This window comes from Pseudomassariella vexata, assembly GCF_002105095.1.
Source record: "Pseudomassariella vexata strain CBS 129021 chromosome Unknown BCR38scaffold_5, whole genome shotgun sequence".
NCBI classification, from domain to species: Eukaryota; Fungi; Ascomycota; class Sordariomycetes; order Amphisphaeriales; family Pseudomassariaceae; genus Pseudomassariella; species Pseudomassariella vexata.
The window spans coordinates 1,958,509-1,977,199 of record NW_024467960.1 but is presented as its reverse complement, the minus strand read 5'-3'; the positions used below and the strand labels follow the sequence as shown (position 1 = coordinate 1,977,199).

Genomic DNA, 18,691 nt, shown 5'->3' with positions numbered 1-18,691 from the left:
TGATGCTGTATCCGATTGCTCGTCTTTAATGGATCAATTGGTCAACCAGCGACTATTTTAGGATTCTTTTACCGAAGTCTAGCTATCGTTTCTCAAGTTAATATATATTGGTCGTGGTTCTCGATGGTCATATGTACTTCGGTAAACCGAGGAACTCTTTGTATAGTCTTAGACCGTATTGCTCCGACAATAAATGCGTACCTACTTAAGTAGTAATTCGCAAAGCTTCTGGTCGAACTGCAGTAAAATCACATATAATATAGCATAGATAATGCTGAGAAAGTATGGAACTGTAACTCAGGCTGTATTTCGAACCCCAAACGCAGTGATGCGAGTGCATATGGGGTGTGAATTGTTGTATTGGGAAAAGATGGCCAGGTCAGCTACTCTGGCCTAGCAGAGCTCTTTTATAGCTCTTATCTTATCTTATCTATCTTATCTATCGCTATAGGGTAAACCCCCATGGGGTCACGTATCACGCAGATTTGTTGATGCTCGCATTTCGGTCCTGATTTGTTGTCCATTTTGATACACAACTTACCTGTAGCCTATCAAGGGTCCTAGAGCTGTCCGACAAGGCAAAAAACAGAGAATGGGAAAGATGTTTCGGGATCGCCGGGCATCTTCAAACCATAATGGCCCTTGAATCACTGGGTCGTATCATGTCATCCACCCCATTCCCTGGGGTTATATAGCCGGTATTCTAACATTGGAGCATTTCAACGCAAGAAATTATTGGCCTTCATTTATCAAGTCCTCTTCACCACGTTATCTGTCTCATTTTTATACTTGACTCTGCTATATCTAATAACCATAAGATTTGCAACCAAATGCACTTGCTTTGATCATGCTTTGTTATTTATTCACATGGGCTCTTGTCTGGACTGCTGGAGTGTGGAAGATGCTCTTTATATATATTATCTGATATTTCAGCTTCTTTTAACCCACTGTCAGATGCGAACAATATAACTGCAAGCCCATCGTCGCCTGTAATTATATTTGATAGTAGCTCCGAAACATCTTCGGACTAGAGATGGACAAGTGACGGAGCTAAAGAGCTGAAGTTCGTAGACTCAGAGAAGAGGATGTGATGGATCGATGGACACGACACTGGTCGAGTTATACAACACTTGAGCCGCTATCCGTGTCCTTGTCATTGGGATACGAGGCACGACCACCGATGTGAATGCGAATGTGACACTTGTGCGATGCGAGTACCTGCTAATCTACAAAAGTGGCAATACACCAATATCTTGATCAAAGCTGCAGACGCCGATGTAACTGTTGCTCGCACACACAATTGGTTGCCCAGGTCAAGTAGATGTGTCGATTGAGTAATTGACCCTACCACAGAAACCAGGCATTTAACGTCGAATAAACGAGCAAAATGGTGCTGGCGCAAATGGCAAGTGAAAGACGGAAGAGAAAGTAATGGAGTAGATATCCTGCTATTGGCTGTAGAGGACAGGGCGGGAAACCACCTATCGAGCAGTTTGATCCGACAGATCACTCAATGAAGCCTACTTAATTGGGGGCCAACTATGCTCCATACTGCCTGGGAGCTACGCAACCCCAAGCCAAAGCCTTTGCCTAAGAGACGGCTATGGATAGGAGCGCCATCATTCTGCCCTCACTAATAAGTAGAATCTGAAATAAGTAGAACCCTGCTATGGAATGAACCTGTGCATATCGTGGGACACTATTTCTTGTTCCATGTCATTCCATAGTTATTCTATAGGGTAATACCGTTTTCGCGCTGTGGCAAACACATTTATCCTACTCGAGCAATACTGTTGCATTCTAGCCCCAACCGTCCCAATCGGGGATAGCAAATATAGGCTCATCACTAGAGAGTAACACGTTCACAGTTACAGAGATCGTCCGCATTAAGTGCCTTGGCTACATGCCTGCATGTATGTGAGAAACCCGGTCTGCCACGAGTATTTGTTGACTTGAACAAAAGTCGAGCTCGGTGGACGAAGAGCGGTCTATTCTTGAGCTTCAAGTAGTGCCAGAGTTGATGTCATGGAATGGCAAGCAGTGGCAAGCGAGTCGAGGTGCAATCCGTTGATCAACAACTACGCCATTATGAAGTGTAGCTTAGCTCCGAAAATCTGACACATATCCACCCTCCAGTTTAAAGACGGCGGAGGGGAGGATCGCATCTCCGATGAAATGTAGATAGGTCTAGTCACTACTCAAGTAGGTAACGAACGCATCATGATTCCTACACCGGAAAGCGACTAACCAAAGACCTGGATTTTTATAGCAAAGCTAAAAGTCATCACAGGCTAGTTATTCCCAAGCACAGTGTGTTATCCATTCTTCATCCGTGATATTGAAATACCGCACGCAGCCGTTCGCCAACATCAAGCCTGGGAAGTGTAGAGAGAACGTGACTTTTTCCAACAATAAAGGTAGGTCAGGTTTTGTTTCGAACTGGAATCTTTTGGTAAGTAGCCGCTAACATTTAGTTGCATACCCGAGTCCTTGCGTGTATCGCATCTCGTCCGCGGCGGCTCAGGCAGTCATTTTCCGAGCCCGAAAGCGCAGTATAGAATCAACTATACCAAGCATGCAGCCGCGCATTTGTATATGTCAGACTATTCCAGGTGGAATAATGATGAAGTACGGCCTAAAATCAACCCGTTCTAGAAATCCTTCTGATAGTGATCCAAGACGATATTCGGAAACATGGTCATGGGCCCGTGTGTTCCCCGAATTGGCGGTGGAAGTTGGTCATCGGACGTGGTCTTAAGCCAGTATGCGCTAGTCAACTGTAGAGAATGGAGATTTCACTTGTGGGGGTCAAGGTTGAGTGGTAAGTGATTCTTGTCCCCAAAGACATATCCTCACAGGTTTTGTCCAGGGGCTCCGTTTTGGGAAGGTGCTCTGTCCATGAAGTCGATGAACAGCCAATCATGCATTTGGGCCTTCTCGTCACTGCTACACCGTTGCTAAAAATTTGAATAAGGAGTCAAGTTTCGGGATTATCCCATAATGCACATGACCGAAGAGACTCTTACGAAATCCTCATCGGCTCTCATGACCTCTATAGCTTGTTCGAGTATGGTGCTCTCCTGAACATCAAGCGCAAGCGGCAAGATCCCATCGTTCTACCAAGTTCGTCTGGTGCCTGTGAATCGAGTAAAAGGGGGCCCACCTGCTACTGCTACCTTCCAAATGGCATGGCTAAGCTTCATGCTTTTGGTCAGGCAACACTCCAATCGCTGCAATAACGATTGCTTGGAGTAATCCGAGAGATTTAGATAACCAAGCCCGTCATCGTCGTCTGTGTCTTTGCGCAACTCGGCGTGCACCTCCTGGTGCAAGTAGTCCTTAAATCGGGATTTCTCGAGGTTTGGTCAACGTCTCCCGGTATGTAAGGGCATCTGCACTGTAATGGTGATCCATAATATCTTGAGCCGTCTGTTGGCAACAGAACACCTCTGAAGCCGGCTCCGCTGACGTGGAAAGAAAATATCATCTTGAGCTGGGTTCGAACAGGTTTTTCATCTAGGTGAGGTTGTACTTATTTCTAGAAACGCCAATACGTCGGCGGCAGAGCTTCATGCAAGGTTTGTAAGCACTATACCATTTCTCGGTCAAGTGTTCTAGGTAGAAGTGGCTGTATGGGCTCTCATTTGTATTGGTGAAATGGTCGCTCAGGTTCCGTATGCCTTTGTACATTATTACCATCCAACGCCAACCGGCATTCGGTGTGTAGGATGCATCGCATCTGAAGGAGAATCCGGGCACGCATGGCATATAATTCGGCGTGCTAACATGTATATGGTCCCTGGCGCCTGGACGTCATTGTCAAGTCGTGTATACACGACGAAGTAAAGAGGTCTGATAATATTAGCGCCCTATATGTCTAACCAAGTTGTTGCTAGGATAGTGACCGGCTGCGGGGAATGGCAGGAAGTCTCGCAACCAGCCAAACAATAAAATGCAGGCTGGGAAGAAATCTGCCTCCGATTCTTGAATATCGGTGGTTCTCTTGATCTATAGTATTCTGGAGGTAGCGTAATCACCGAGTTATCGGTATTGCGCCATCCTTGAGGCCGGACAGTCTCGTTCCTTGACTTAAAGCGCAATTTCTTGGACGGATCGTCAATTTCAGATGCGGCCGAGTCCTTCCCTCTCTTCCGCTTCTTTGTCTTCTTCTCTTGTGATGATGTCACGTGGATATCGGCGATTGACTTTGGTACCCGCTGCGATGTGTTGCCCCAAACCGAGGATGTGAGGCTCTTGTCGCCTCTAGAGTCCATTTTGCTGAGCTGTCTGATGGTATTTATGGAATTCGAATATAAATAGAACCCATCGAAAATCGGGCTCAAATTTAGCTCGAAGCATGCATCGAATTTAGGACGAAGCCATGTTATATAATATCGTAAGTAGGAGTTGTTTGGGTCAGGTTGGGGAAGATAGGAATGTTGGTGAAGGGACAGATAGTAAATAAGGGAGTACCAGAGTTACCGCAAACTTCGGATCAAGATAGAAGCCATCTAGACTCGACCTCGACCTTATTCCATTGATTAGATCAGACTAGGGATGTTAAGTACTTGAGTTTACAGGAGGAGTGTGAATAATCGAGGAATTAGGATCCTAGCGTTTGTAGATTCCTCGAATCTCAATAGAACATATATAGCAGCTATCCAGAGTCTAACTAGAAACTTCTTCAGAATAGTAGAAATTAGGGTAAGCTGCAGGAGTTAGTAACTATATGGTAGGAAATTTAAAATATCGTGAAGTTCGTGTTCCCACTACTACCGAATCCGAAACGAACGTATTTCGCAATATGATTAGTCTGGAAAGTTGGTGATCAGGTCCGTCAGACTTATCACATGGCGACATTCGAAAGTAATAAGGCAGATATCAGGATGCTTGCGTATTCATGAACCTCGAATCTAGCTCGAGTCTCGCTAGTGATATTATCAAGCGGAATAGGTTGATGAATCGAGTCAGCATATTGGTTAGGTAGCTAAAACGCCAAAAGCTCAAGTTATGCATTTCATACTTTGGGCGCCCGTAGATGAGAGACACAGGCCGCTGATGCCTCCAACTGTTAAAGAAGAACAAGTAACAAGGCTCAAGGCTCTGAAGAAAGGAATTTGGCGGCACCGACAACAGATAGTTGCTTCTTGACGCAACCTAATGGTTGATGGTCTGTTAACCAACCGTTGCTCAGTAAGCTTATATATTCCCACCAGACTATGAATATATGCAGTACGGGAATTACGAACTCCTAGAAGTAGACAAACATCACTAAATCCTAGGGTTCTTGTTTCTTGTATCCAGGTGCCTAATATTTACATGTTCACCCGGAACTCATTGCGTGTAAGATAATCAAAGATCCCAGCGACGTGATTCAGTCCCGGGCATTCGCGCCAGTCCCATCCAAGCGACTTGTATTTTAGCCTCCTACCGCAACAAAACTTGAAGAGGAATCGGCTTGTGTAACTGGCGTTGTTGTGCAAACACTAGACAAGGGTGAACGTTGGGGGCCAGCTGAAGACATAGCTGAGAGTAAGGCGCGAAACGGGGTTCAGCCACAAGTGGACACTATTTGGGGTCGCCTTATCACAGCCCCAGCTGGGGCAGCTGAGTATGCTGGCTGAAGTGCTAGCTTGGCCTCCTGAGGCAGATCGGTACGATCATCAGCAGAATCACCCGACGGGTGGTGGAGTGAGAAAACCCCATGGTGTTCATGGCGTTCTCGTGAGGGGAGAAAGTCGGGAAACAATGAGGGGGTTGGGCTTTCCGTCTGCAAGGCCGCCTTGGCGACGCGCAATCCGAGGTGAGACCGGGCCGTTCATATTCAGCAAAATAGCCACACGGGTGGCAGATGGAAAAGAAAAGAGAGAGCTTTCTGAAAAGCACAGTGCACTGTCCTCGTCACCTATTTATCCCGGGCTTTTTGATCCCTCCCACTGCTTATCAGTCGTGCTGCTATTCGTTCATCAAGATTTCCCGCAATTGCTGCTTTAACAGATGTGAGTCCCGAGGCAAGTGCTCGCTTTCCGCCAAGACTGTCAAGCCTTTGTGAGGCCGTGGAGCGTGCATCACGGTGAGATCCGTCGTTATGCCGTGACCGTTGATCTGGGGTTATTTTCCCTCCACAGTGTGTACGTCGTGGGTTTGTCTTAGCTTTCGGTGCGCAATGCACGCTTCATTGCACGACTTATGGCGCACTTGAGCAGTCTCTGACACTTGACCAGAGACTGCTCATGTCAAAAGGTATCGCAACACCTGCCACTCCGCAACGTTGTTTTTTCTGGCAAGGTATCTCGGCTCTTAATATCAGCACTCTAATATCAGCAGCATCTCTGCCTTAGCAGGTGCAGCTAAGATGCAGGGTTATGTCCCTAATGGTTGAGATCTGCAAAAAAGTCGGCGCATTTTTTCGGCTGGCCTCGCTGCCTCGCCAGCGGTGCTCCGACGGTTGGCTTGGGTTGGCCTTCAACAGCTGCAGGAAGGGACTTGAAGCGGGGGGTCCCAGCTGTTCTAGCTTGACTTGTCGATAACATGGCGAAACGTGTTGTGGCTGCTGAGCAGGGAGGAGGGGTCTTGCGAGGCGACGAAGACGTGTGGACGCATCAGAAAAAGGTGTGTGTGGGACCCAACGCGAGTCGAGGATCAAGAAGAAGACGGAGTATGTTGTTAGAGCTGGAGAAGAAGCTCACAGACCTTGCTGCCAGTCCGAGACCTGGGGTTGGCTGAGATTTCGAGCGTCTGGAAGCTTGACGAAGAAGTACTTGCGACGGCATGCTCCAAAAAGCTGGGCATGCAAGTGGCATGGTTGACTTAGCCGAGTCCAAGCTGGAACGCACCGAGCCTATCAGCTGGCGGTAACCTGAAGCTTGTAACGTTGTTGGTGAGCGCCCTGCGCTTTTCACGTTCATCACACTCACCCCGAGGGAAGTATTGTCCATAATGGTATCGGTGTAAATGAACGCACCCTCCTGCGCATCAGCAATGTAAGTCTATCTACAAAGTGCATGTGGCCGCATCCGCGCTCCATTCATCCACCCACTTCCTCCTGCGCAGTGCTCACTGCTCACTGGTCTCAAGTGGTCACACTTGACGGTCAAGATGCCATCCGCGTAAATCATGATTTGATCCACAAACTCCAATCAGATGCCCTACGTCTCGTCGACTTCACCGCAGGTTCGCAGCACCACAGCTCTTCTCCATATCACTACAGCTGAGCTTCCCGTCTCGGTTATACATAAGTCGAAAGCGCACTAGTCGTGACTCGTACTACTTTATAGCTTCCTCTCCCCATGTGGCCCATCAATGATCACCGTCCTCAACTCCATCCAAACTGTCGCAATCATCAGGGATCGACAGAGAATCAACACATCCCCATGGGGAAGATAGATAGTGATGCAGAATAGGCAATTGCGTTTTTGCGACGACTCAAAAAAAGGTCAATATTTGCCCATCTATTTTGCTGAGCCAGGCAATGCTCAACAGCTTGACAGCTGCGACAGCTCGACAGCTCGACAGATCCTCGCCGTTGACTAGTCGCAACAGTGTACACCGACCCGCACCGACCCCCCACTGCCCCCCGGAGGACCCTGGCCGCCCTGCCTGGCCTGCGTTCGCCTGCGTCGCGCTGCGAAGAGCCTGGCCACTGCCCTGCAACTATCTAATCTGCCGCCAGTCGGTCGCCCCACCCGCTGGCTGCTACCCATCAATCGCCGTTGACAGGTTAACTAACAATTTGCCTCGACTGACTTGTGAGAGATTGTACAAAAAAAAAGTTCCGTCCCCCACCACGAGCCGCGAGAGGTCAGACGTCCCTAGTTTCCGGCTGCTGGCACTGGCTCCTCCCATACACACCCCCCCCCCTTCTCCTCAAAGACGGAACCTATGGAGATGCCATGAGGCAGTGCAATTGTGTGATTTTTATTTATGCTTGGAACATGTTGCCCCAGAGCTCCTCAAATCGCAGTTGATGCGCTCCAAAAAAAAAAAAGGCTGGCTTGTCGCTAAGGTGCGCGCGTGTGTGACCAGGTGGAGTTGAAGGTACAGGTTCAGCTGCCCCGGGTGCGGTGCCCAAACGTCCAAGAGGTCCAAAGGACAGGAGGACGAGCAATGGCCGCCGCCGACCCGAGCGAGCCTCGACATGATCGTCGCGGCTCTCACAGTCGAGACACGCCCATCGCATCCGCTTTCGACCCGTCTTTGGACCCCACGATCCGGACCTTGTTCGAGCAACAGGTTGCAATCCAGGCCAAACTCGCTGCTTTGCTGCCGGCCAAGTACGTTCCCAACAGCAAGCTCGAGCTGGACATGCTGCGCCATAAGTTGATGTCCCTCGAAACTTACGCCGAAAATCAAAGTAAGTTGCTGCTAAAATGTCTTCTGATTGGCCTCACTGATCTGACCCAATTCAAAAACCAAAAAGACCTCGCCGCGACAATTCCCATATTGTCTGACGTGGAAGAGGCTCGGGCACTACAGTACAAGTGCGAATGCATAGAAAGCTCATTGATAGATCAAGGTACGAATTGCTGCCGATGACACATCTAATAAGCTTCTTCTTCTAAGGCCCCAACCCTTTCGTGATTAGGCTTGGACCTTCTCGACCCTAGGTTCTTGGATGCTTTGAAATCGTCTGCACCAAACGATGCGCCGCGGGAGTACGGCGCTTGGCTTGACAGAAACATCTCATATTATGATCCGGTGTTTCGGGGCTGGAGACTGAGAGAGTCTTTGCCGCTCATCTCGCGCAATCAAGCATCGTTCAAATGCTGGGACGACCATTGTCTGTACTATATATACGGATTTTCACACGCCGAGGATCGGGAGCATCATCTGAGGGAGCATGGCCTTCCCGTTAAAACCGACTCGGGTCTCTCCGTCGGGAGTGTGCCACCAATGCATTACCCTAAACAATCGACATCCTCACGACTTTATAACCCAGAGCAACGTATTAATCAGAGCTCGCCCGTCGCCCTGCCACGCCTCTCTGCTCCCTCAACTTTGCCACCACTAGTTTCAGCCAGTCAGTCCCGGGACAGGCGCGAACCCATGTTGGCGTACTCTTTTGTGAACGAGTTTCCCGGGCAACCCAGGGGTTCGGTAGAGTCAGAGGTTGACCCATTATTACCGCCTTTGAAACGGAGCCGAGTCGGTCACTCGAGGCTGGAATCCATCGGAGAACTTCGGCTTCCTCGAGACACGGGCCCCTGTCTTCGGTGCAAGGTGCAAGCCAAACCGGTAATTCCCAAAGTCCCTGAACAAAGACAACGTCAGCTGACTCTACTTCTACTCAGTGTGACTCGCAAGACGAGTGTGGATTCTGCTCTGAGCCCCCAACGTCCGCGGACGACGACTTCTGGAGTGTTCTGGGATGTCATCGGCAACCACTCGCCGCCTTGGCTGATTACATGTTACCAGGTAGGCAGGCGCTGCAGTTATTGCGAACTCGGAGTGCATCTGACGCATGTACAGAGCTTCTATCACCGAGACAGGTCCACACGCCCGTGACCTCTCCAATGGCTCGGAGACGTAATATGAATGAATATCTCGAACGTACATACCTTGTCAGTCCCGCCATGGCAGAAATGGTAAGGAATTACGTGGACTTTGACGATGGGTTCTGGTGGACCGAAGACTTGGCCTCGCTACCTACGGCCAACCCTACCTCGGCGACCTACTCCAAGGATCCCGTAGATCGACCCCCGCCTGTTCTCAAGGTCCTCGCAGCAAGCTGGAACGCCGAGGGCAGCCCGTATCGGTTTTGGGAGATGTTCAAGTTGAGTGGATACATGTCGGGAAATCGAGAGGTCGAGAAGCAAACCTATCCGGTGCTATACCGGGCCAAGTTGTTGCTCAGGGAAATCTTGTTTTATGATCTCCAACAAGACGAGCCGTCGATTCGAACGGACGTGAATACCGCCAACGCGCAGCCTCTCCCGGATGATATTGACTACGATGGACGGAACCGGTTGATATACAACTGCATGACGCAGTTCCTTCAATCGTTCGAAAGCAGCACAATGCGCAGGGTCCTTTCCGAACCCAAAGGCTGGCTGGCAGTCTTCTTCTCACTCTGCATCTTCAGCATCGTTCGCACGATCTTGGCCGACCTGGTTTCCACCCCCTCACGCGCTGCAGTATCTCATCCCCAGGCTGGACATGCCATGACGTCAGGTGCTGCGGCGATGCATAGTGTCCACAAAGTTCTCGTAAGCATTTTTGCTTGGTCAACGCCCATGCTTCTAGACGACCCGAGCTTAGACCTGGATGACAATGACCGGTTCATTTTCTCCACTACGTGCGCTGCACTTCGAAGGGAGGACTGGATGACTTGGGGAATCCGCTCCTCGAAAGACTTTCTGCTCGGCCTGGGCAGTGGCTATTTGGTTGACAACACCGGTTTCAATGGATTCTTTAGACAGCGGACACCGATGTACCGACCTATTCAATACCAAGCACAGCCCGTTGCACCGCAGCTGGGTGAACCGCGTAAACCAGCTCCCGAGTGGCGGCCTATTGAGGCTTGGGGACAACAAAGAAATGAGGTTGAGCTGTCGGCTCCCGCGTTCGGGTTAGAGCCGACGAGACGGCACACGGTTGGAGAAAGTCCCGCCTTTACACGCGCCATATCCAGGGGCCTGGCATCGCCTAGCAAGCTCAGAACTTCTTATCAAAGACCACCGCTTCGCCGCGTCTACTGTGGCAAATGCAACGAATATCCCGAAGGTTTTCGGGGCGAGCACGAATTGCGAAGGCATACGGATGCGAAGCATGCTGCTCTGGTTAAGAGATGGGTATGCACAGAGCCACCGAATTTCAGCCCTGGCTCGCCTCAACCTGTCATTCCACTGGCCAAGTGCAAGGCCTGTGTCACCCAGAAGCGATATGGTGCTTACTACAATGCTGCCGCACACTTGCGACGAGCTCACTTCAACCCCCACCGAGGTGGCAAAGCAAGTGGTGACTGGCCTCCCATGACAATCTTGAAAGATTGGATGCGGGAAGTACGCCAGTCCATTGACGTGAATGACAATGATAGCTCCAGTGGGGAGGAAGATAACGATGCGAGGATGGTCGAAGAGTACACTGTGCCACGGCAGCCGGCATTCTTGGAAGCACCTCGACTTGCTCCGGCACCCCCTCAGGGGCCTCAAGGGCCTTTGCTTGCGCCGTCAATTGCGCCATCCTTGGAGAGCACGGTTCATAGCAGTCCTATTACCCCTAAAATCGAGGACAACAAGAATCGTTGCCCACACCCCGACTGCGGTCGCGTTTTCAAGGATCTCACAGCTCACATGCTGACCCACCAAGAAGAACGACCGGAAAAGTGCCCCATAGAGACGTGTGAATACCACACAAAGGGCTTTGCCCGAAAATACGACAAGAATCGACATGCCCTGACGCATTACAAGGGAACGATGGTATGTCCGTTCTGTCCAGGGCCAGGGACGGAATACGAGAAGGCCTTCAACCGGGCCGACGTGTTCAAACGACACCTTACCGCCGTTCACAACGTTGAACAGACTCCACCCAACAGCAGAAAGATGATCATAACTGGCAACAGTTCGCGTGGCGGCGACGCCAAGTGCTCCATCTGCCAAACCCGCTTTTCCACGGCGCAGGAGTTCTACGAACATTTGGACGATTGCGTGCTCAACGTGATCGTGCCCACTACACCGAAGATGCCGAGAGAGCAAGTTTCAACGCCAAGTAAACTGGGGAGCGAGGATAATACCATTACCGTGGCGATCGACGATTTCGAGGAAAGGATCAGAGACGATGAAGGGGAGGCCATCACGGAGGTTTCGATAGCCTCGGAACCGGCGGAGCTGGGAAATGGAGATAAAATGGAACTCGTCTCGGACAAGGAAGATGACCATGAGAGGGGTTGAAAGGGAAGAAGGATGAGTGAAGCTATTAGCGAAGTTTATGGCGTTCTAATTTTGACTGATACTTATATTATATGATAGCCATGAGAATTCAACTGCAAATTCACTTCTGACCCTGGATATAGATCCTTTCGCCAATGAACTGTGATACGAGTTCTTGGCAACACCGTTGGGACGACTTTGGTTGTGCAATCCAGCCGGCGTGCTGGATGACCTGATCTACCATTATAAGATGGAGTTGACTACATGTGTGAGCAAACCCAACCCACAACTCAGATGCCTTGATTGCAACAACACATGGTGTTTTAGGTATTCAGAAACAACCTGTAGGCGATGACTTATATGTTGCGACAGATCACCAAACCTTTGTGGATATATATATCGGCGTGTGGTTTACACAGCCGAGTGAAAAGCTCAAGCCTAATCCACATTTGCGCAGTTCCTGGACAGATGTGTAAGAGTATCACTCGTCTCACAGACCTCACTACACTTATGCCAACCGCATATCATCCAAACAGAATATTGCGGTGGGTATAATGCATACCAGAGAACAAAGAGAGTGGGGGGGGGGGGAGGGGGTGAATAACATTAGCTACACGCTGAGTAAGTCTATCAACACCGCCGCAAGCACTTGTTGAACACGAGCCTCCATGCCAGTGCCGCCAAGCCGGCAAATAACAAAGTAAAAGAAAATAAACCCCATCGACAGTTTTCTCCAGCAACGTGCTGCGCCGCCAAAGAATCATCAGCGCCACCCATGTATGGTTGGGGGTTTGCCCCTCTTCCGACGTAGTGAGTTGGTCGTCTGTTAAATCACATAACTTCGCCGCGTGCATTTATTCCATCAGCTCCAATTGTGATGTTGTGCGCCCTCCTACTCGTCCTGAGCCCACCTCTTCTCCCTCAGGGATGGTTCCGTACCCTGCTTGGCCCTCAATCCCGTATCCTCCGCCCGCCACGCCTCGTACTCCCCCAACCTTGTCTCGGCATAGGAAGCGTAGTCAAAGTCTATCGATGAAATCTTGGCTTGTATCAACGCCCAAATGCCCCAATAGAAGCCAGGCGCGCCGCGGAACTTGTCCACCTCCTTAAACAGCGTTTTGACTTCCTTCTCCTCATCCAGGGCGGCGGGCCGCTCGGGCAGCAGGCGGAAGTACGTCTTGATGTACTCCTGGATGAACTCGAGGCGCTGCGCCCGCGTGGGCAGCACGCTGTAGTCGCAGTCGAAGCCGCCCCACTCGGCGAAGTGGTTGGCCAGGTCGAAGGCCGCCGGCGAGGGCGTCGCATACTCATAGTCGATGAAGCTCACCGTCTCCTGGGAGCCCTCGCCGTTTGTGACGGCGGCGTCCGCTTTGGGCTCGACGATCACGTTGCCGCTGAGGAGGTCGCAGTGGGCAAATACCAGCTGATCAGGTCGATGTTAGTAAACGTGTTGTTCCATAGCGTAGTCAGAACCAAAGCAACTTACCCCGTTCTTTCCCAACCCGGGCCTCTGGCTCATCTCGGTCGTCAACCAGACAAACTCCTTCTGCAGCTCCGCCTGCCTCCCCCTCTCCTTCTCCGTCTCTGTCGGCAGCGCCAACAACCACTTCTGCATCACGGTCCACACGTTCGGCGGCGGTTTCCCCGGCGCCGCAAGGTCGACAGCCGCCTCGTAGGGGGTGTTCGTCTTGCCGACCAGGCCGTTCCGCTCGGCAAACGTAGAATGCAGGCACGGCACCGTGGCATGCCACTGCGCCAGCCTTCGCGCCACCGCTAGGTATATCTCCGGCCTGCGCAGGTCCGACGGCGACGTCACACGCCCGCGGATGTACCGATACATCATGCCGTTCTTGAAGCGGGCGAGCAGCTCCGGGGCAAGGCCGTGCTGCATGAGGAGCTCGTGGTTTTGCGTTTCGCGCTGCCGGTCGATGAGGATGTCGGTACCGTGACCGTAGGCTCGCAGCAGCACGGCTTCATGGTCGATTTGCTCTTTGGAGAGGCCGGGACGCTTGTTGATCGCTTTGAGGAGGGTGTTGGTGATGCCGTCGGTGAAGCGGACGAATTCGATTTGGGAGTCGGGGCTCTTCCACTCCGGGCGCAGTTCGGTGACGAGTTGCAGGGCTGACGACTCGGAGCAGCTGCCATCGTAGGAGAGCGGAATGAAACGGACGTGGCTTTCGACGCCGTTGCTGGCCCCGTGGGACTGCCCTGAGGTTATCGTGGCCATGATAGGCACGCGAGTTCGGGAATGAGAAAGGGGTTGTGTGGTTTACACCGACAGCATGGATGGTCTGCACAAGGAAAAGAGGATTGCGTCAAAACCACGGAGGAGGAGCTCGAGAGACTACTACGAGAAGCAGAGATTCGCCTTAGTAGGTTGAGACAACGTCATGATGCTTTGGGGGAAGGGCAAGATAGATGCAGAGCGTCTACCAATCATGGGGCACTGTTCGTGGCTTGCACTCTGCACAAAGTAGATTCGGGGATTTTAGCCAGGGGTAGCTGCAGATTCGGATAGTGGGGTGCAGGGTCCAAACGCCGTCGGCACCGTCAAGTTCTAGGCCGTTCTAGGTAGTATTGGCCAAACTCATAGCAGGCGCCGCTATCTATTAAGTACAGGGACCGTGAAACGGATTCTGGTTTTGCGTCATTAGGTAATAACAAGCACGAGACCTTCTAGTCAAGGTCAATGGAGCGATGACTTCTGCTTCCTCGCATTGGGTTTCGATGCTACTTCTAACCCCAAGCGCTTGGACCTGTCAAAATGGCAGGTCGAACATGTGAAAACCCTAGCGCCACTTTTTGTCCTAGTTCTCCAGGATGTGTGACGATACACACGGACTTATCTGTTTGTAAGTATCGGTTGGGATTGTGTTGTAACTGTACTACTGATTCAATCCCAGGGTTTAGCGCGAGCGACGTTTCACAGGGACTCCGACGGCAGGTATACATACTTATTAGAACTATTTGTAGAGGACTACGCTTGGGTATCTTAGTGAGGCGTCGACCAAGTTGAACCCGACTATTCATCCCAACAGCGCAAGCAATAGCCACTCACAGTAGCACCCAAACCTCCCCAAGCTTGCCTCTACTACTTCCTCTACCACCAAACGGAGACGGCCCAAGCGCCCAACGCGTCGTCTCACATATAATCATCAACGTCCTTCGCCTCCAGCTGGAGTCCCATCTTGATCAAAACCGTGCGAACCCAATCAATTATTGCCGCGGACCACTCATCCAGCACATCGCTGAAGAACATGAGCAGCCTGCCGAAAAAGAACAGGCACAGGAACGAGCCGGTCGCGATGACGGCAAACGCGTACCAGTACGTTCCGGCCGTCCACCATTGGTACAGGTCCTCGATCTGGATGGAAAAGTAGCTCGTCATGAAGCTGATGGGCAGGAAGAAGACGCTGAGCTTGGCCAGCAGCGTGGCGCTTCTCGTGAGTCGAGCCGTGGCTTGCGAGTCTTTCTGCTGGGTGAGGTTGAAGTACTACACGGGATCTGTCAGTGTCTCGTTGCTTCAAGCGAGAGAGACGGACTGTCGCTTACGGTATTTGACAGTGCGTTGATTTCCTCGAAGTAGCCTTCGATTGTGTTCAACATCACCCCTTGGAGGCGGTCGCGTAGGCGATCAAAACGGTTCATGGCTGACTTGGTCAGGACCACCGCGCGGGCCTCGGCGTTGGCGTTTTCATCACCGTCTTCCTGAAAATCAGAAACGGTGCTGTTCATCCGCGTGCCGATCGAGCGCCTCGCAGGGTGGAAGAAAGACGACGAGTCCGACCTCGCTGGGGCCATGATCTTATCAATGAGGATTCGGTAATTCTCGAACAGGTGTTTCAGCTTTCGGAGTTCCTTGCTTAGATGATGAAGTTTGGGGATGATGTCGATGCTCTTGCTTTTACTTTTGCGACTCTGTATCTCGTTAGCAAGACCGTCAACTCCGTGGTCCGAGCCAAGCTGCCGACATACCGCGCTTCCCAGTACTTTAGGTGTCTGCCGGTGGGTTAGCAGTCGAAAAGGCATATCAGGGGCGGTGGCTGACTGACGAGATCATCCAAGATTTTGCCCACAGCTTTCAGCGGACCGGCTGCGGCATAATCCTCAAACAGGTAGTAGAAGAGGTTACTAGCGCCTTCCTCGCCCACCGTCAGCAACTGGCCATTTCCATTGAAGGTCATATCAGACGGCAAGCGGCTTGCTCTCGGTCTCGCCATCCGTTCTAAAGCCACGCGTATTGAACTCTGCGACAGCGGTCTTCGCTCATACTTGTGGATCCCTTGGGACGATTGCTGCAATAGTACGTTGAGAGTGTTTGACCGCATGTTTCTGATGTACGATGCACGCCATTCGGCGATGTTTAGTCCCTTCGGGGTTGGTTCAACCGTGGGTGTTTCGTGGAACGAGAGGACGGTGTCTACGCAGCCAAGTCAGAATCACGAAAATATCCTGGGCCGCACAGCGGCTTACTGTCGTCGCAAATAGCAAGCCACATCCAGTGCTTCGGGGGCATCAACCTGAGATCTGCCTCGCTGGGTGGCAAGGACATCTCTGGTCTTCGGTGCAACCAGTTAGCACCGATGCAGAGCGCTGGATTCTATTTAGTCATGTCGTGCCACGCAGATCGAGGACGACGCACCTTTGTCGGTATGGTCTATGGAGGAATAGCTGAGAGTGTCTTTGACGAGAAAGTACAGCTCGACTTCCTCCAGGGGAATCCCAGTGTCGGTTTCAAGCGACCTCGTCGTGTCTGCACCGGGGGCTTTCTCGATGTCCGTCTCCATCTCCACGATTTGGGTGGCGGCCAATTTCCTGGCGGCGGCAGCTCTGCTTTCCGTGCTGCGTTGCGCGCCGTCTTTCAGGTCCGTGGCGTACATCATCAAACATTTCAATCTATATGAAAAATTGTATTTATCCCCTATGGCTTTGACCGCTTCCTTTTGGGCCGTGGTGTCCCAGATGTTGCTAGATTGAAGCAATTAGACGCATGTAAGTCATCAAGACAGTGGATGCAACGTACATCCAGCGGACAGGGTGGTCGGCATCTTGCGGAGTATACAAGAGTTGCTTGAATTCGGTGAGGCTGTAGTCATGAGCTATGCGGGCATGATGGGGACCAAATTCGACCACGAAATTTTTTCGCCCATCAGCAGCAGCCTCGCACTCGGCTCTCTGGAACACTTCTGGGTCATCGAAATCGTCGAACCTCAATCTATCGCCGGCTTGAGCGGTCGGTTGGTAGTGGCCTTGCGATGCCATTGGATTGGAGAATGAGAAGCGTACAACGCGGTGTGAGTGTGCTAGAATATGATGAGACGAAAGGAAGACTTGAAGTATATGGGCTTCCAGCTAGTCGCCAGAAATTTGGGACGAGGTGGTACGAATCCCAAGTTGTGACCCGAGATCAGCTCTTGCACCACCTGACGACGAGCCCATCATGTGCAGGGGGGGTGAACCAAATAACATGATGCTAGCGGCGGACCCCAAATTGGGGCGGAGCACGGGCAGCGGGTGGTGCCTTATAACGCTGTCCCTTGAGCTAGTTCAGCCCTGCCCCATCTGATCTCTCCAGATAAACAGAGTTCTCACTCACTACGGAACGCATCCGCTGAGTTCGATGGAATCTGGCGTTTGTGTACCATCACCATATCCTTGGAAGCTGGCCGGATGGACATGATTCTCGTAATTTGAAGACTCGCACGTCAACTATGGGTATGGAGCCTGCAGGCCTGCAATGTGAGGATGACATGGCCGTTGACTCAAAAGCTCGATGGCCCAACGCGGCACGCTTTCGCGTATACCGACTTTGTCAAGTGGAGGGGAGTGGGGTGGCCGGAGGGAATCTCGAAATGTGCAAACTTGAAGAAAACTCATCGGCCTCACACAAGTCACACGGCACCCCACCCAAGTGCGACCAAGTGCGACCAAGTTGGGACGACTTGCGCACAAAAGCGTTTGCTCGTGTCTTTAGTGCATTATGTCGCAGAGCCAACACACTTGCCCCGGTCGGCCCAAGCTTTCGGATCCAACTACGCACGAGAGTTAGTTGGCTCTCTCCGATGAAGACTGGCGCAAGCGCCTCCGAAACCCGCTTGCAAGGACGTTCGTTGCCGCGCGCTGCCACGGTGGGCGGATGTTGTCGTCAACATCACTCATTGGTCTAATGCCTAATCCGAAGCCCGCGGGCGGTCCACTCCAAGCTGCTTCGAGAGGAGTCGCAAGCAACAAAGCCCCGGCTATCGCTCACAATAAGCGCTTGCATTTCCAGATCACTGCCATGTACACTTGGGCCGAAGCTTGATGGCACAGTTTGGCCAGGGCCGTACTCACGGCGGCAAGGCACAGAGTGCACCCTCAGTGTCGTCGTCTGGTCCGACAACAACGCCGCCATCCCTTTTTACCAGAATTGCGGCTTTGTGGCGAGTGCTGATGTCGAACCAGCAAAACCTCACCTGGCAGCCTCCTCGTCTTGCACCAAATTCTCCGTGTATTATTGCCACTTGAGCCCTTGAGCACTTGAGCACTGGAAGAGTACATAGCGACACGGAATTTGGCCTCTGGGTACACGACGTGGACGAGATCTGTGGCTGAGCCAGCCGATCAGGACTGCGTTGGGTGGCTTCAACCCGTCCACTTCCAGTCAGATGTCACATTGGACGGCTGGCTCTGACGTGTTGTCGAACGAATCGGTTGGTTCCTGATTTCAGGATCGACAAAACGGGCTTCAAACGGATTAGACCCTTAGGAAACCTGGGTTGACAGCGTTTCAATATCCCGTTGGTCCCTACCGGTGATACAATGCGTGCCCGCTCGACAAGCCA

The 18,691-nt window shown here is 51.6% G+C and overlaps 3 protein-coding genes across 3 annotated transcripts; 1 reads left to right on the top strand and 2 right to left on the bottom strand.

The window, feature by feature from the left end:
* The first annotated feature begins 7,672 nt into the window (after positions 1-7,672).
* BCR38DRAFT_429963 (uncharacterized protein) lies at positions 7,673-11,999 on the top strand. The gene is made up of 5 exons (XM_040860006.1): positions 7,673-8,353; positions 8,420-8,515; positions 8,585-9,234; positions 9,291-9,414; positions 9,469-11,999. Exons 1-5 carry the CDS (start codon positions 8,107-8,109, stop codon positions 11,886-11,888), a joined length of 3,537 nt encoding a protein of 1,178 aa, XP_040717312.1. The 5' UTR covers positions 7,673-8,106; the 3' UTR covers positions 11,889-11,999.
* Positions 12,000-12,759: 760 nt separating this feature from the next.
* BCR38DRAFT_456914 (kinase-like domain-containing protein) lies at positions 12,760-14,094 on the bottom strand (the record flags this gene model as incomplete). The annotated part of the gene is made up of 2 exons (XM_040861978.1): positions 12,760-13,290; positions 13,354-14,094. 2 exons carry the CDS (start codon positions 14,092-14,094, stop codon positions 12,760-12,762), a joined length of 1,272 nt encoding a protein of 423 aa, XP_040717311.1.
* Positions 14,095-14,551: 457 nt separating this feature from the next.
* Positions 14,552-17,353, bottom strand: BCR38DRAFT_177777 (uncharacterized protein). Its single transcript, XM_040853907.1, has 6 exons — positions 16,891-17,353; positions 16,510-16,835; positions 16,341-16,460; positions 15,920-16,287; positions 15,420-15,866; positions 14,552-15,360 (listed from the first exon to the last, which is right to left on the bottom strand). The coding sequence occupies exons 1-6, from the start codon at positions 17,127-17,129 to the stop codon at positions 15,010-15,012; spliced, it is 1,851 nt and encodes a 616-aa protein (XP_040717310.1). The 5' UTR covers positions 17,130-17,353; the 3' UTR covers positions 14,552-15,009.
* Between the last annotated feature and the right edge of the window lie 1,338 nt (positions 17,354-18,691).

Bases quoted from the DNA above. Each gene is read 5' to 3' on its own strand.
- BCR38DRAFT_429963 (XM_040860006.1), top strand. From the start codon at position 8,107: ATGGCCGCCGCCGACCCGAGCGAGCCTCGACATGATCGTCGCGGCTCT. The intron at 8,354-8,419 runs GTAAGTTGCTGC...AAAACCAAAAAG, and splicing joins AACTTACGCCGAAAATCAAA to ACCTCGCCGCGACAATTCCC. The intron at 9,235-9,290 runs GTAATTCCCAAA...ACTTCTACTCAG, and splicing joins GCAAGGTGCAAGCCAAACCG to TGTGACTCGCAAGACGAGTG.
- BCR38DRAFT_177777 (XM_040853907.1), bottom strand. From the start codon at position 17,129: ATGGCATCGCAAGGCCACTACCAACCGACCGCTCAAGCCGGCGATAGA. The intron at 16,461-16,509 runs GTGCGTCGTCCT...AATAGAATCCAG, and splicing joins CATAGACCATACCGACAAAG to CGCTCTGCATCGGTGCTAAC. The intron at 16,288-16,340 runs GTAAGCCGCTGT...TTGGCTGCGTAG, and splicing joins GCTTGCTATTTGCGACGACA to ACACCGTCCTCTCGTTCCAC.